General features: G+C 54.0%; 2 protein-coding genes across 17 annotated transcripts in view; one reads left to right on the top strand and one right to left on the bottom strand.

Moving 5' to 3' along the window:
• TUB (TUB bipartite transcription factor) overlaps positions 1 to 14,608 on the top strand; it is an 84,419-nt gene that overhangs the window by 64,930 nt on the left and 4,881 nt on the right. For 3 of the 4 annotated variants that reach the window (XM_054438568.2, XM_054438569.2, XM_063671169.1), the window contains exons 2-11: positions 2,902 to 2,953; positions 3,361 to 3,523; positions 7,318 to 7,461; positions 8,761 to 8,928; positions 9,930 to 10,051; positions 10,509 to 10,706; positions 10,995 to 11,107; positions 12,033 to 12,150; positions 13,776 to 13,874; positions 14,100 to 14,271. In XM_054438568.2, the coding sequence (XP_054294543.2) occupies positions 2,902 to 2,953; positions 3,361 to 3,523; positions 7,318 to 7,461; positions 8,761 to 8,928; positions 9,930 to 10,051; positions 10,509 to 10,706; positions 10,995 to 11,107; positions 12,033 to 12,150; positions 13,776 to 13,874; positions 14,100 to 14,271 (1,349 nt within the window). The remainder of the gene's footprint in view (positions 1 to 2,901; positions 2,954 to 3,360; positions 3,524 to 7,317; positions 7,462 to 8,760; positions 8,929 to 9,929; positions 10,052 to 10,508; positions 10,707 to 10,994; positions 11,108 to 12,032; positions 12,151 to 13,775; positions 13,875 to 14,099; positions 14,272 to 14,608) is intronic. The other variant, XM_063671170.1, reaches the window with a different exon arrangement.
• The window catches only part of RIC3 (RIC3 acetylcholine receptor chaperone), a 72,688-nt gene continuing 64,332 nt past the window's right edge, over positions 6,253 to 14,608 (bottom strand). For 4 of the 13 annotated variants that reach the window (XR_008492339.1, XR_008492342.1, XR_008492345.1 and 1 more), the window contains one exon: positions 7,301 to 7,431. The gene's annotated coding sequence lies outside the window, so the exon portion shown is untranslated. Of the gene's footprint in view, positions 7,432 to 12,644; positions 12,845 to 14,608 lie in introns of all 13 variants that reach the window. The other 9 variants (XR_008492344.1, XR_008492350.1, XR_008492351.1 and 6 more) reach the window with 5 other exon arrangements.

Raw genomic sequence — 14,608 nt, 5'->3', positions numbered from 1 at the left:
TGCTCAGCCAGGCACAGGTGGCTTCTCCCCGGTGGCCGCCCCCCCAGCTGTGCATGTTCCTTTCCTTCTGTGTGCTTCCACATGCCTGCTGGTGGGTGAGGTGGTAGGTGGCTCTCTAGGTACTTTGGGGATGTCTGAGGTTTCTGGAACTTCTTTTCAGAAGCCTAGCCCTTGTGTTCATCCATATTTCTCTGAAGGCCAGTGGTTAAGTCCTTTCTACCTGTTATCTTACCTGGTAATCAGGGTCACCGAAGCCTGTGGCTCTTTATCATTCTCCTCCATCAGGAAATGGAGGTGGAGGCAGAGGAGGAGAAAGGAATGTTTTAATGGAAAGCAGCCTCCTGCCTCCGGCATAACTGTGCATAGTCCATGGCAGTGGGACGGTGGCCTATGGTAGGGAAATGTGCCCCCTGCATGGATGAGAGCATTAAAAGGCACTGGGCAGTGAGGCCACTATGGCTGGAAATACCTTTTGTCAGTTGAGCAGCTGCTGTGACCCAGCATTTCCGGAGGTGGCATTGCTGATGTGAGTCTTACCTCTCAGCTGGATGTCCCCTTTTCTAAATGACTCTAGATGTGAGCATCAGCACCATGGAAGGCATCTTCTTTGTCTTGCTCAGCCAAGCCCAGGGCTGGGGATGGCCCAGGTGACTGCCCTGTCCCTGCCCTCTGAAAGTGTGAGTGGCTTGCGACAACCTAGAAAACTGTGGAATGGCCCCTCCTGCTGGCACAAAGGGAAGCCAGCACTGTCTTGTGGAGGTTGCACAGGGGCCAGGCCACTGGCTTATGACAGTGTGGTTTATAGCTGCCCTGTGCCCAGGCACAGAGCTTGACAAGCGGAGGGAGCACAGTTGGATTCCAGACCCTGTTGCTCCTGTCAGCCAGGGGCCACTGTACAGAGCTTAGACTGCATTTTTCACGTGTGTCTTGAAAGTTGTGATGCGTATGCACTGTGCGTGTGGCTGACCACGGGGGACACTGGTGTTCGGGTCTGACCCTTTCACGTCCGTCTGTGGGCAAATGCTTCGACTTTGCTTATTCAGTCAGGCTGTTGGCTTGAGCTGTAGAGAAGAGAGGGTTGTAGCCTCTCAGGCCTGGCAGGGCCATCAGGCATTTTGCGCTCTGGTCCTGAACCCTTTCTTCAGAAGTCTTCACTGCAGTCCTCCAGCCTGGGTGCATGCCTTCCACAATGGGATGCCCACCCTCTCAGCCAGCTGGAATATTTAGGGACCTGGTTGCATCCTGTGGTCCTGGCAATGCCCTCAGGGAGCCCCAAATGCAGCTGTGCCCTCTTAGGCAGATGGGCTGTTTCAGGAAGACCGAGGCCTAGAAGTATGGTTCTTGAGCAGTGTTTTCTCCTGTGCTCTGGCAGCTCAGGGTTTGGTGAATGAGGCTGTTCTGCACACAGCCCCAGATCACAGTTGGGGCTCCTCTGACATGCAGAGCAGCCCATGGGTACAAGGAAAGACCTTCCCAGATGTCAAGTAGGCAGGACACCTGCTAGTTGAAAACATGCATAGTCCTCATAGATCGTGGCCAAGGTGGTGGGCAGTCTGTGATATGGGGGCTTCCTTCTCCCCTCTGACTGGCTCCCTTGGAGATGCAAGTAGTTTAGGGCTCATGTAGGTGGTCAATGATTGTTCCAGCTAGGCAGGGCTAGCCATCAGGAGGAGGTGGAAGTGGCTTCACTTTGTCCTCAGAGTGATGTGACCTCGTTTCCCCTTTGCACGCACACTGCGCTCACCTTCACACAAGCACACCCACTTCTTCACAGGTGTCTGCATGCAGGTGTGCACACACACGAGATATTCACACACTTCCTTATGGCCTCACACACAAACCTAATGCACTCGGGCACGCCTGTGCAGGTACCTGGACACAGTCTGTTTCAGGGGCAGCTTCAGAATAACTGGGCCAGGGCCGCCTAGGGCTTCCCAGAGCTCAGATCCTCAGGGTCCAACCTCACCTCATGCAGCTGTCCACACCTTGGCCTTTATAGCATTTGGGCCTGGTCTCATGCATGTGTCTCTGGCTAGCAAAAAGCTAAGTGATTTGAGTTACCGGTTCCCTACTTGTGCCCTGCCTTCCTCAGAGGCATGGCCAGTGTGGGTGAGATGAGGCTCCCTGTCCCAAGACTTGCGGGGCTCAAGAATTTGATGTCCCCAGGGCTGCCTGTGCCATGTCTGCAGCCCGGGAAGGACCTGGTGGCTGGTTGCTGGGCTGTACATTGATGTGTTATGTCCACCCTGCAGACACCTCTGTGTGGCCCAAACCCTGTACGCTGAGGGACTGGTTGGTCTCTTAGCTTCATTCTCTCAAATGAGAAGGAGGACCCTCTGCCCTCTTTAAGTGGGGAAGGGGAGTAGACAAAGTCAGCACTCTACTCTGCCCACCTGGAAAGCTAGGAGTTTGCTTTCAACGGATGGGGAGAGGGTCTGCCCCAGAGGACGCAGCCTCCTCTAGAATGGTGGAAAGGAAGGAAAAGGCTGGGGCTGGTGAGATCCCAGTAGGGAGCTGGAGGGAGCAGCCCCCGGGTTTGTTTGAAGCCTGGCCTCGGGCCTGGCTTCTTGCTGGGATGCCTCTGGATAGTTCTCTTGGATCTCAGTCAGGCCCGGCCCTCCTCAGGGATCTGAGGGGAGGGTCTCATCCGGTACTTACTGGGGAGTCCTTGGGGAAACAGGGGTCCTAGCAGGCTTCCAAAGTGGCAGCTCAAGCCCTTTTGGTTCAAGCTGGTTTCAAGATGGCAGGCTCCTCCCTTCCTCCTTCTAGCATGTGGGCTCACTGAGTCCCAGCAGCCATGATGGGATGGGTTTAAAGGGCCCAGATATGCTGGGGGTGGGCTCTGGGCTATATCCTGGCACCTCACGGGCAAGCCCTGAAAACCCCTCTTTCGCTCTGCAGTGTCTTAGATGATGAGGGCAGAAACCTGAGGCAGCAGAAGCTTGATCGGCAGGTGAGTAGGCCTGGGGCCGGGTGGAAGGGAAGAGTCTGGGCTGGGATCTCCGAGGGCAGAGGGGCAGGGCTGTCCATCTTCCCTGGATTATCCCGTCTGATTGGGGGATGGGATTCCCATGTGGAAGAAGAGAGGTGCACTCTCTCCCAGCTCAGCACTAACCCTGCCGCGGCACATGGGCTTCTGCCCTAAGGCAGCTGGGTGACTGCAGTTGGAGGGCTGGCTGTGCTGTGATCCTGCCAAGGCAGTCACCTGGGCCCTGTTTTGCCTCCCTTTCCTGGACCCCAAGTGTTGGGGTGCCAAGGACATGGGGCCTTGGCCCAAGGTGGGCTGTGGACCCCCTGATAACTGGGAGCCCGCCCTTCCTGGTGGAGGCAGTGGGTCAGCCAACCTCTGTGCCTCCATAGCGGGCCCTGCTGGAGCAGAAGCAGAAGAAGAAGCGCCAGGAGCCCCTGATGGTGCAGGCCAATGCAGATGGGCGGCCCCGGAGCCGGCGGGCCCGGCAGTCGGAGGAACAAGCCCCCCTGGTGGAGTCCTACCTCAGCAGCAGTGGCAGCACCAGCTACCAAGGTATACCTTGCCTGCTGCCCCACATCCCGTCACTGCTTCGGGGAGCCCATCACTTCCTGCCCACCTAGGCAGGTGCGGACTGGTCCTGACGGGGGATGCCCAGGCTGTGTGTGGCTTCCAGCCCAGGCAGACAGCTGAGTAGGGAGGGCAGAGGGAAGGTGGACCTGTAGCCTTGGGCGCCTGTGTATGCTCCAGCTGACACCTCCTGAATCAGGCACTGAGGCCAGAAAGCTAAACCTTTTATGAAGCCAGGAGTTCAGAAGTCCCAAGTTTTGATCTGGAGCATTTCACTGAGTGCAGGAGGTAGCTTCTAAGAGTAGATGACCTGCTCCCCACCAGTATTCTACATTCTGAGAGGAATCCATCTCACTGTCCTGCCCCATATCAACCAGTGTCTCAGTACAAACACCTGTTTCCTTCCCTCTCTGCACCATGTCTGCCTGGCTTCTGACTTGCAGATCCCTCTCTCTGGCTCATAACCCCTTAAGAGCTGTAGTGACCTGGAGCCTCCAGCTCCCATCCTTAAATGTTCCAGGTCTCGGCAGAGCCCAGTTGGGAGAAATTCTCTGCAGCTCATCCTGGAGAGAGAATGGCTTCAGCACATCTCTGTTCTCAGGACCCTCCTTCCTGCTTGGGTTAGGTTAAGAGTAGGCCAGGCCAGACTGAGGGGTTGGGGTCTCTGAGCTTGAAAGGACTCAGACTCAGTCTCCACTGCCCCCTGCTGGTGCTAGTAATCCAGGCTGCTACTTCATCAAATAGTAATTCTAAAAAGGTTGCAGGCATCTGGCTTTTGCGGTTAGGAAGAACCTTAGCAGTCCTGGTGCTCCCCTCGTTCTGTGGCTTCTTGATGACCTGGAGCCTCCAGATACATCAAACTACTGGTAGTTGCCTCACCTCAGGACTAAGCTTTTTCATCTAACTGCTGGCCCATACCCTGCCTCGCAGTGTTTTAGGTTCTTCTCTGGGTTCCACTGACCCCGTAGCTCCCTGAGCCCTTTGTCTGCACGTTGGAGGGCAGCAGGTGAGTCTCATTTGCCTGGTGCCCAGTTTGTGGCTGGGCACACCATACAGGCTCAGTCCCCTCTGTGTGCATGTGTACCCTCCGAGGAAGCCCACTCCGTTTCTTCTAATAAAGGCTGGCTGTACATCTGCCAGTGGCTAAGTACAGTGCTAGAGGCTTTACCTGCATTATCTTGTTTCATCCTCACAGGAACTCATTATCCCCACGTAATCAGTAAGGATGTGGGCTCTGAGGGGGTCAGTGACCTGCTCATCGTACTCTGCTAGTGAGCAGCAGGGCTAGAATTTGAACCCAGACCTAACAGACGCCAAATGGTCTCTCCTCCATATTGTGTTGCCTCCCTGATGAAAAGCTCCTTCATGCTAATTCCCGTGTGTGTGTGTCAGTTCAGCACCCTGGCCATACCTGGTATGTCTCTACTTGAGAGGCCTTCAGAAAAGGGGACCAGGGACCTCAGCCCAGCTGTCTCACAGAGGCAGCCCCAGCTGCTCCTCACAGAGCTGGCCCCAGCCCCACCCTTTGCTGGCAGCCACCTCCTCCACTTCCTTTGTGAGTGCCATTCCAAGGGTGGTAGTGGTACCCTGCCAGGAAGGCGGCCACTGTTCTGGGTCATATGGCGCGTGGCCTGTGGCTGTGTGGCATCACAGCCCCAGCTCTGCCAAGCCTGGCACCTGGGCGAGTGAGGCTGCATACGGAATAGGGGCCTGCACCCAGGATTGTGGGCCCTGCCAATTTGTGCCAGAGGCCAACATCGTGAGAGGTCATTGACGTGCAGTCATTTTGGAAGGTATTTCTTGGCAGCTGTGTTCCAGATGATGTCAGGACATCAGAAAGACTGTGGTACAAGTAGCGCCTCTGGCATAAGTGCAGGACTGAAGTCAAAAGACAGTTTCTGTGCTAGGTGGCTCACACCTGTAATCCCAACACTTTGGGAGGCCAAGGCAGGAGGATTGCTTGAGGGCAGAAGTTCAGGACTAGCCTGGGTAACATAGTGAGACCCCATCTTTAAAAAAAATTAGCAGGGTGTGGTGGCACGCGCCTGTAGTCCCAGCTACATAGGAGGATCACTTGAGCCCAGGAGTTCAAGACTGCAGTGAGTTATGATCGTGCCACTGCAATCCAGCAAGAAAAAAAAGAGAAAAAGATAGTTTCTGGTCGTGCCACTACCAGTTAGTTACCTGCTCACTTGTGACTGGGGCAAGCCATTTACCCTCTCTGGATCTGTTTCCTCCGTTATAAAATGGGGAAAGTTCTCTGTCTTAGGGCTTTGGAACTTGAAGGAGCCATGGTGTGTTCCAAGGTCCAAAATCAGGGAATTGCTATTCCCTGCTGACATTCCAGACTGGGCTGGGCCTCCACAACCTTTTTCACAGAGGACATTTGAACATGTGACATTTGATTTCTGGGAGGTGCCTACTGCTTCTCTAGGGGCCCAGTCTTTGTCCAGGTCCAAATGGTGGACAAAGCTCTGGGGAGGCTGCTGCACGCACGCGTGGCCTACCCAGGAAGTGGTGTTTCCAGGCCACTCCCACCCCGCCTACAGCATTAGTTGCCTCCCTCTCTGCCCTCTACTGGCTACAGGCGTTAAATTCAGGGGATCATTCCAAGAGGAAAAGGAGGGAGTTTGATATACATCAGACCTCACAGTTTATCCTGGTTTTTGACCTGCTGGCTATACTCATTCATGTTACACATTCATTCATTTCTTAAATATTTATTGAGGTTTGTGTCAGGCTCTGGATTAGAGGCTGTAGGTCCCAAGTGAGCACAAATGGGTGTGGTCCCTGCTTTCATGGACCTTACAGTCTAGGTGGAGAGACAGTGTTAAACAGACAGTCACGGGGGTGCTTTGTGGAAGGAAGCCAAATTCTGTGAGTAGATGACAACACCTGCTCTGACGAGGGAGGCAGGCACAGCTTCCCTCGGGAAGTGACATCCAAGCTGAAATCTGCAGGATGAGTGGGCGCTGATCACTGAGGGGGGCGAGGGGGAGGGCAGTGCAGGCAGCAGGAGCAAGGGCCCTGTGGCAAGAGGGAGTGCCGTGCATGTGAGGCAACAGACCAGCCTGGTGTGGCTGCAACTCTTGGTGCCCCAGAGGTGGGGAGTATGTGTTTAGACCTAGGGGAAGGGAGAGAACGTTGGTCTTCATCTTAAGAGCAATCAGAAACCATTCAAGGATTTTGAGCAGATTGGGGTTCTGCAGTATGGAGAATTTAGAGGCCACCAGCTGGGACCCTTCTGAGACCTCACTGTTGGTGCTTGTAGCTTCTTGTGTCCCAGAGTTGTTGTTCTGAGCACTCCTACACCCCAGCCTCCCATGGGCTCATCCCCGCAGAGCCCCCTCGTAGGCTGCCTGGAGTGCTTGCCCTGGTTGTGGTCTCTTCCAGAAGATGCAGCCTTTGTTCTTTCTTCACCATCTTCAATGGCCATATCCTCTCAGACATTCTCCCTGCCCCTGTTCAGGCTCAATATGGTTTGGTGGCCCAGAACTTTGAGTGCGCACTTTGTTGGCTGATCACAGGTTTTGGTCTGGCTGTTGACTTGATTACACTGGGCTGGGGGTGCCGCCTCCTTCAAACTGGGCCTGCCCTGGAACCTTTGCCTAGTAGAGATGAGTGGGCCTGATCCTGTGGGCTGTAGAAGTGGTACAGGGGCCCTGGTGGGACTCGGGGTGCAGTCGAAAATGCTGTGCTGGGGACTGTGTTCAGGTGGGAGCTCTGGTCTCACCCAGTGTCTGTTTCTCTCTCTCCGTCTGGGGATGTTTCCTGAGCAGTTCAAGAGGCCGACTCACTTGCCAGTGTGCAGCTGGGAGCCACGCGCCCAACAGCACCAGCTTCAGCCAAGAGAACCAAGGCGGCAGCCACAGCAGGGGGCCAGGGTGGCACCGCTAGGAAGGAGAAGAAGGGAAAGCACAAAGGTCAGCTCACATTCTCTACAGCCCTCCCCAGCAGGCCTGGCCTCCACTGTAGGGCTGGGGAAGGTTTGTCCTCCTGACTTGGAGGGGAGGGATAGGATGAACAGCCTCAGGGAAGACACAGACTGCCACTCTGGGCCCCCCCTCAGGTGGCTCACAGGCCTCATCTAGCTTGGGAGGTGCCTGGGCTGCCTCTGGGTGTGGGCATGCCCACCACACTGCCAGGAAGTGAAGTCCTGCTCAGCTGTGGCCCAGAACCACCGTCCCCCACCTCAGCTACCTTGGCCTGAGCACCCTTTATCATGACCCCTCAAGGAGGATCTCACCCAGCCTGGACTAGGACACTCATTGCACTGGGGGCTGACTGCTTCCCAGGCAGCTTGCCCCATCCTCGTGCAGCCCTCGCTGTCAGCTCTTCGTATAATGTGGACTTCCCTTGACTCCATATTCTAGTCCAGGTTCCACCCTCTGGACCACAGACCAGCCTGTTCCCTCTGCTCCTCTTTCTCCAGAAAAGACCCCTAAAGATTAAGGACAGTGATTGGTGGTACCTGCCCTAGGTCCTGTCTCTTGGCTACACACCCTGTTTCAACTTTTGTTCATGGACAGTGGTTTCCAGGCCACTGCGTCATGGTTGGACAGTGATGTGTCACAGGCCATTGGCTTCTGGAGCTGGCCGAGCACTCTGGGCGTAGCTCAGTAGGCGGGCAGGGTGGCTGCCACCTGTGTGGGTCAGGCCTTCCTTCTGTTGCTGAAGCTCTGTGGTAACGGGCAGGAAAGCTGACGTGGGATGAGAGATGCTCCATTTGGGAAGGCAAGTGTATGCCAACTGCAATCTTTTTCAAGGGGCCCATGTTTTTAATGAAGTATGTGAGTTACTGCATGTGTGTATGTGTGTATATCTGTGAAAGAAAACACCAGCATTGATCACTTGTAGCTGGCCGTGTCCATGAATGATTGCTGGCCTTGGTCTGGATCAATCCTTGTTCTCCATCTTGTTTTTTCCACTGTGCAGTTGGTTTTGTAGATGGCTGCCATCTGCTTTAAGGATGTGAGGTATTGTAAACCAACCCTCGGCAATTAATTTGGGGGAAGAGCAGAAGAAATGAAGCCCACATCCCTTAGTAGCTTACCAGTTGTTAACAGGCTGATGCAATCATTAGTTTTATAAAAATCAGTTTTGCAAATAAAGTTTTGCAGAGGGTCTCCCCACTCTTCCCTTATCCCCTTCATGGACGTCTGAGAATCCAGGCCCTCCTCTCCTCCTCCTGGATGTAACTCAGGAGTGTCCGTGGCCTGCAGGCACCAGCGGGCCAGCAGCACTGGCAGAAGACAAGTCTGAGGCCCAAGGCCCAGTGCAGATCCTGACTGTGGGCCAGTCAGACCACGCCCAGGACGCAGGGGAGACGGCAGCTGGTGGGGGCGAACGGCCCAGCGGGCAGGATCTCCGTGCCACGATGCAGAGGAAGGGTGAGCCCCATGGGGGCCCAGTGATACCCCCAAAACTCAGTCCCAGGTTCTCAGATGCACCTTTCTCCAGGAGCATGGCCTTCCTGTGTCCAAGCCCCTCCCTGGCCATGGCGGGTGAGGGTGGGGCACACTTTGGAGACAAGTGAGAAACTCTTAGGCAGGGCCCCTGCTAAAGCCCCGGGGAGGCCCAGATTTGGGGGCAGATTTCCTTTTCCTTTTGCTCCTTAGAAAAAGCTCCTTTTGCAAGAAGTTTCCCATATGTTTCCTGAGCTAGTGGGAGCAGGGCCAGGATACCAAGAGACAGGGTAGATCCCCCCTGGAAACCTGCTGTTCAGTTTTCCCACCACAAGCCCTGCCCTAGAGAGCCCCTGGTGCAGGGTGGCAGAGGGAAGAAGCCTGGCAGTGCCACACATTGTGAGGAATCTAATCAAGGATGGCTTCCTGTACAAAGGACTTTGAGACAACTTGAGGATGGGGATGGCATTCCCAGGGAATGGCAGGCGGGAGGACAGCTGAGATAGAAGCTCAGGGCAAAGATGAGGAGTCAGTGGGTCCCCTCCACATTGGGCTGAGGAAGGAGCTGCGGCCTGTGCCTTGGCGGATTCCGTGGCCTATGCCAGCCAAGGCCTCTAATAGGCCTGAGGTCAGAAATGGAGGTTCCCAGTTCAAGGTGAGCTCAGTGCAGGCCTTGATACACAAGAGACAGTGGCAGGGTGGCTGCTAGGTAGTGGGGTAATGTAGGGACTGAGCTGAAACTGGGTGGTGGGGATATATCCTGAGGATTGTGGCCAGCCCCGGCTCATGTGTGCACCTGAGAGAATATCCTTGTATATCTGGACATGTGTGGGAATATATGTGTGAATGTGTGGCTAAGAGTGTGTGCATACGTTTGTGGGGGTACAGGTGAGTCAGTGTCTGAACGTGAGTATGTGACCATGTGTATTTCAGGGGCAGGGTAGACTTCTCCTCATTCATCCCTTCTTATTCTCTCCTTGGCCCAGGCATCTCCAGCAGCATGAGCTTTGAAGAGGATGAGGAGGATGAGGAGGAGAATAGCTCCAGCTCCTCCCAGCTAAATAGTAACACCCGCCCCAGCTCTGCTACTAGCAGGAAGTCCGTCAGGGTGAGTGAGTGAGTCTGCATCCACAGCAGTTTTTGGAGGACCGCTCATCCGTTAGAGGTGGAGCGCATGTGAAGAGATGATGGGGAGCTGGCTTTCTTGGGGTTGGGGCTGGACTCGTATGCCTTTAGGAGCTTCTCTGCTAGCCTCTTATGTCCCTCTACCTTGCCTCCTAACCTCTTCAGCTAGGCCAGCAGGGTGATTATGGGGGGAGCTGCAGTTGGACAGGATGACCTCTGAGGACCTCCCGTATCTCCCATCTCCACCTCTAGGAACTGCTGAGAAGAGGGCAGGGCTGGGAAGATAGCTCCTGACCCCAGGCCCAGGCTGGCCAGGCCCCAATCCCAGGATCCTTCCCTCTCTCCCACCACCACATTAGGAGGCAGATTTGGATCCCAAACCACCAATTTGGGCTGCTTAGGGTCCTTGGGGCTCAGGCACCTATTCTGCATCCCCATAGGAGGCAGCCTCAGCCCCTAGCCCAACAGCTCCAGAGCAACCAGTGGACGTTGAGGTCCAGGATCTTGAGGAGTTTGCACTGAGGCCGGCCCCCCAGGGTATCACCATCAAATGCCGCATCACTCGGGACAAGAAAGGGATGGACCGGGGCATGTACCCCACCTACTTTCTGCACCTGGACCGTGAGGACGGGAAGAAGGTAAGGTTGGTCTGGGCATGTTATCATCTAGGCTTTACAGCCCTTTGAAGTCCTAGGGGCTGAAATGTGACTGGAAGTCTCGTATCTACCACTGACCTCTCAGTTCCTCAAAGAAACTGCCTTCGTGTCTGGTCAGTGCATATCTTTGTGTTTTCTGGTGCATTTGTGTGTGTGCACATATGTGCGTTTGGGAGCTGACGCAAGGGAGAGAGTCTGTGTGAGTGGCTCTCATGACTGTGTGCAGACCAGAGGCTGAGTCTGGAATATGACCTCATTCCACTCCCCAAGGTGTTCCTCCTGGCGGGAAGGAAGAGAAAGAAGAGTAAAACTTCCAATTACCTCATCTCTGTGGACCCAACAGACTTGTCTCGAGGAGGGGACAGCTATATCGGGAAATTGCGGTACTAGCATTCCCCCAGGAAGCAGGCGGGAGTGGGAGGGAGGGGCAGGCTGTCTGTAGAGGGCCTGAATCTTCCTGAAGGAGATCTAGGCCAGGGATGGATACTCTCCCAGGATCCTCTCTGATAATCACATCCAACTGGAGGCCTATGTCTATGCCAGCCTAGAGCCAGACTTGGAGGTGGGCCTCACACACCCGACCCCAAGCTGTTCCCAGGAGGTGGGTGCAGGCCCACCAAGAGTGATGGATCCAACCCCAGGGTGTCACTGATAATGCAGGCCACCATGGAAGAGCTGCCTTGGCTCCATGGTCAATGCCAAGGGACAGGGCTGAGAGTGAGCTCTTGAGGGAAGAGACACACAGCAATCTTGGGGGTGGGGGACAGTGGAGAAGGGGCAGGAAGGCTCTGAGCCTAGGCCTCCAGGTGGGGGCGGTGGGGAGGTAGGGTTTGCTGAGGAACAGAGTACCAGATTTGGGGAACATAAATAAAGATGAGAGGTCAGGAGCTAAAGCTGGAGATGGGGCTGGACTGAGACTTAGGTTGGCTGTGACAGAGGAGTTCTCATCCTCTCTCCACGGGTGCTAAGCCTCTTCCACTGTCTTTTCAGAAGCCATTCTGTTTGCTCACCTCCCATGAGGAGAACTCCCATGTTCCCCCAGATAAATCTTCTGAAGAATCCTGATTGACCTCCCTGAATTGCTCTCACTGAACTGAAATGCACTTTGAGTCAACTCAGAGCAAGTCCAGGCCTTCTGCCCACGAAGTGTCTTCAAAGATGTGGATTCAGTGAGCAGTATGCCTCCCTGGGCCTGCTCCTGGCCCAGCCCAGAATGTTTTGCAGGCTCTTCATAGGACAGACCATGAGCTGTTCCCTGCTCTGGGGCAGAGGGTGCATGACTCTATACTGATTGTGCCTTTATTTCAGGTCCAACTTGATGGGCACCAAGTTCACTGTTTATGACAATGGAGTCAACCCTCAGAAGGCCTCATCCTCCACTTTGGAAAGTGGAACCTTACGTCAGGAGCTGGCAGCTGTGTGCTACGTGAGTCCTAGGTTCGGGGGTCTCTGATTTCCAAGGTAGATATGAAATCCAGGACTTGATGCCTGATCTAGGGGCTATCCCATCCATCTTAGTGGGTAGACAAGGCTGTGTGGAGAGGGGCTGTCCTCTGTGGAGTGTTCCTGGCCTAGGACAGAGGCTCTGGCTCTCTCCTCCTGACTTCAGAGCTCACATCACAGCCGGCCATCTGCTTGGGGAGCTCAGAAAACCAGGCCTGGCTCTCTGCAGTCCAGGCCAGGAGTCTCTTAGACAGAAGGAGACAGTAGGCCTGGATTCTTGTCTGTGCATTTCCCAGATCATCCCTCTGGCATGCCAGGTTCTACATGGATTACAGGGCACTTTGTCATCTCACTGAACGTTCAACCTAAGAGGTAGATCCTATTTTCTTTATAGATGAGGAAACTGAAGCTCAGCTGCAGACGTCACACAGCTCAAAAATGACCAAACTGGAATATAAATATAGGGGATTACTTTACCTCTTTGAACCTTTTTCTTCATTTTTAAAATCGGGTGGGTATCTCATCAACCTGGGCATGGGCACTTCTTGGAGGCCATCAGTAAGTAATCCACAGCTACTGCGTATGATCCTGTGGTGCCACCTGCTGACCAGTTTTGGGGAGGCAGCCTGAGTCTTCAAGTTCTTACTGAGCTCCAACTAAGCATAGTGTTTGAGGCACTAAGGATATAGTAATGAACAGACATAAATGTATACCTTTATGGGACTTAAAGCCCTAGCAGGGCAGACAAGCTATGAAACAGATCTATCAGTGAAGTAAGTATGCTCTTTACAAACACTAAGAAGAAAAAGTAGGGGAGGAGAGATAGGAAATGTCAAGGTATGTGTGAGAATTTCAGAATGGCAGGGAGGGCGTCACTGAGGTAGCTCTTGAGTAAAGACCAGAAGGAAGTGAAAAACAGCAGTGTACGTGTCTAGGGGACACAGTGAGGGCAAAAGTCCTGAATGCCTGGCATGAAGAAGGAATGGAGTAGACACCAGGGAGTAAATGGTGAGGAGAGTAAAGTCATGGGGCCACGTGCAGGTAAAGTCACATCTCCAGCTTTTACTCGGAGTGAGCTTGGGAGCCACTGGAGAGTTCTGAGCAGAGGAGAAAGATCATCTGACTTAATGTGCCTGAGCACTGGCTGCTGTGTTGAGAACAGATGGTAGGAAGGAGGAATAGGAGGGCCAAGAACAGAAACCAGGAGTCCAGGCAAAGGCTGTTAGAATGATCTTGGTGAGAGAAGCTAGTGGTGAAAAGTGGGGGAAGTCTGGGTATAATTGGAAGGTAGAGCTGATAGAAACTGCTGATGGATTAGACGTAGGATGTGGAAGAGAGGACTCAAGTGTGACCAAGTAGTTTGCCAGAGCGAGTGGAAGAACTGCATTGCCGTGAGCGGAAGCAAGGATGACGCATAAGAGGAGCTAGTTCTGGCAGGGTAGAGACCCAGGAGCTCAGTTCTGGCCGTGTTAGGTTTAGAGGGATGTGTGTTAGACTTCGGCGTGGAGATGGTGGGAACTAGCTCTTCATCTTTATTCCCGTCCCCCCCACCTTCTCCAGTAGGTAAATAGACGCCTCAGGTGGCCAGTGTTGCGTTCTCTTTCTCAGGAGACAAACGTCTTAGGCTTCAAGGGGCCTCGGAAGATGAGCGTGATTGTCCCAGGCATGAACATGGTTCATGAGAGAGTCTCTATCCGCCCCCGCAACGTGAGTTTCTACCCCTCCCTCAGGTCTTTCCCCATCATCCTAGTCTCTGCATAAGCTTCTAAGGGCAGAACTCCAGCTGATGTGTATATGTGGAGGGGATACCATGTGAGAAAGCCCTGGAGGTCTAGGGAAATCTAAGGACCCCCATTCCTGGGATAGATCCCTTTTTGGGGTGGTCATGGTGCCAAAGGCCTGGGCCTGGCTCAGGTGAGGCTGCCCTCCCAGGAGCATGAGACACTGCTAGCACGCTGGCAGAATAAGAACACGGAGAGTATCATCGAGCTGCAAAACAAGACACCTGTCTGGAATGATGACACACAGTCCTATGTACTCAACTTCCACGGGCGCGTCACACAGGCCTCCGTGAAGAACTTCCAGATCATCCATGGCAATGACCGTGAGTGTTTCTGTCCCTACTCATTATGGTCCATAGGATACCCAAGGCCCTTAGCATAGGGTTCAGCCCACCTAGCCCTGCCTACACTGGCTAGAGTTTAAGAATGTGAGCTATACAGCTTAGGTTAGATGTATGGAACTTTCTAACCCTAATGACTGGGAGGTCCTGGAAGAACCTTCTTTGCAGCCCTGGTCCTAGATTCTGTGTATTCAGCAGAGTCTCAGGCACGGGAACACCCTTTAAAAGGACTTTTCCTCTTCTCTGTCCCCTGGTGTTCACATTGCATCTTACTTTGTCCTTTGCCATCTGCCGCCTCTTTCCTGCCACTTCTCCCAAT

Source organism: Pongo pygmaeus, chromosome 9, assembly GCF_028885625.2.
Source record: "Pongo pygmaeus isolate AG05252 chromosome 9, NHGRI_mPonPyg2-v2.0_pri, whole genome shotgun sequence".
NCBI classification, from domain to species: Eukaryota; Metazoa; Chordata; class Mammalia; order Primates; family Hominidae; genus Pongo; species Pongo pygmaeus.
Note: the sequence above shows the minus strand (reverse complement) of the source record. Positions and strands in the feature narration are given on the sequence as shown.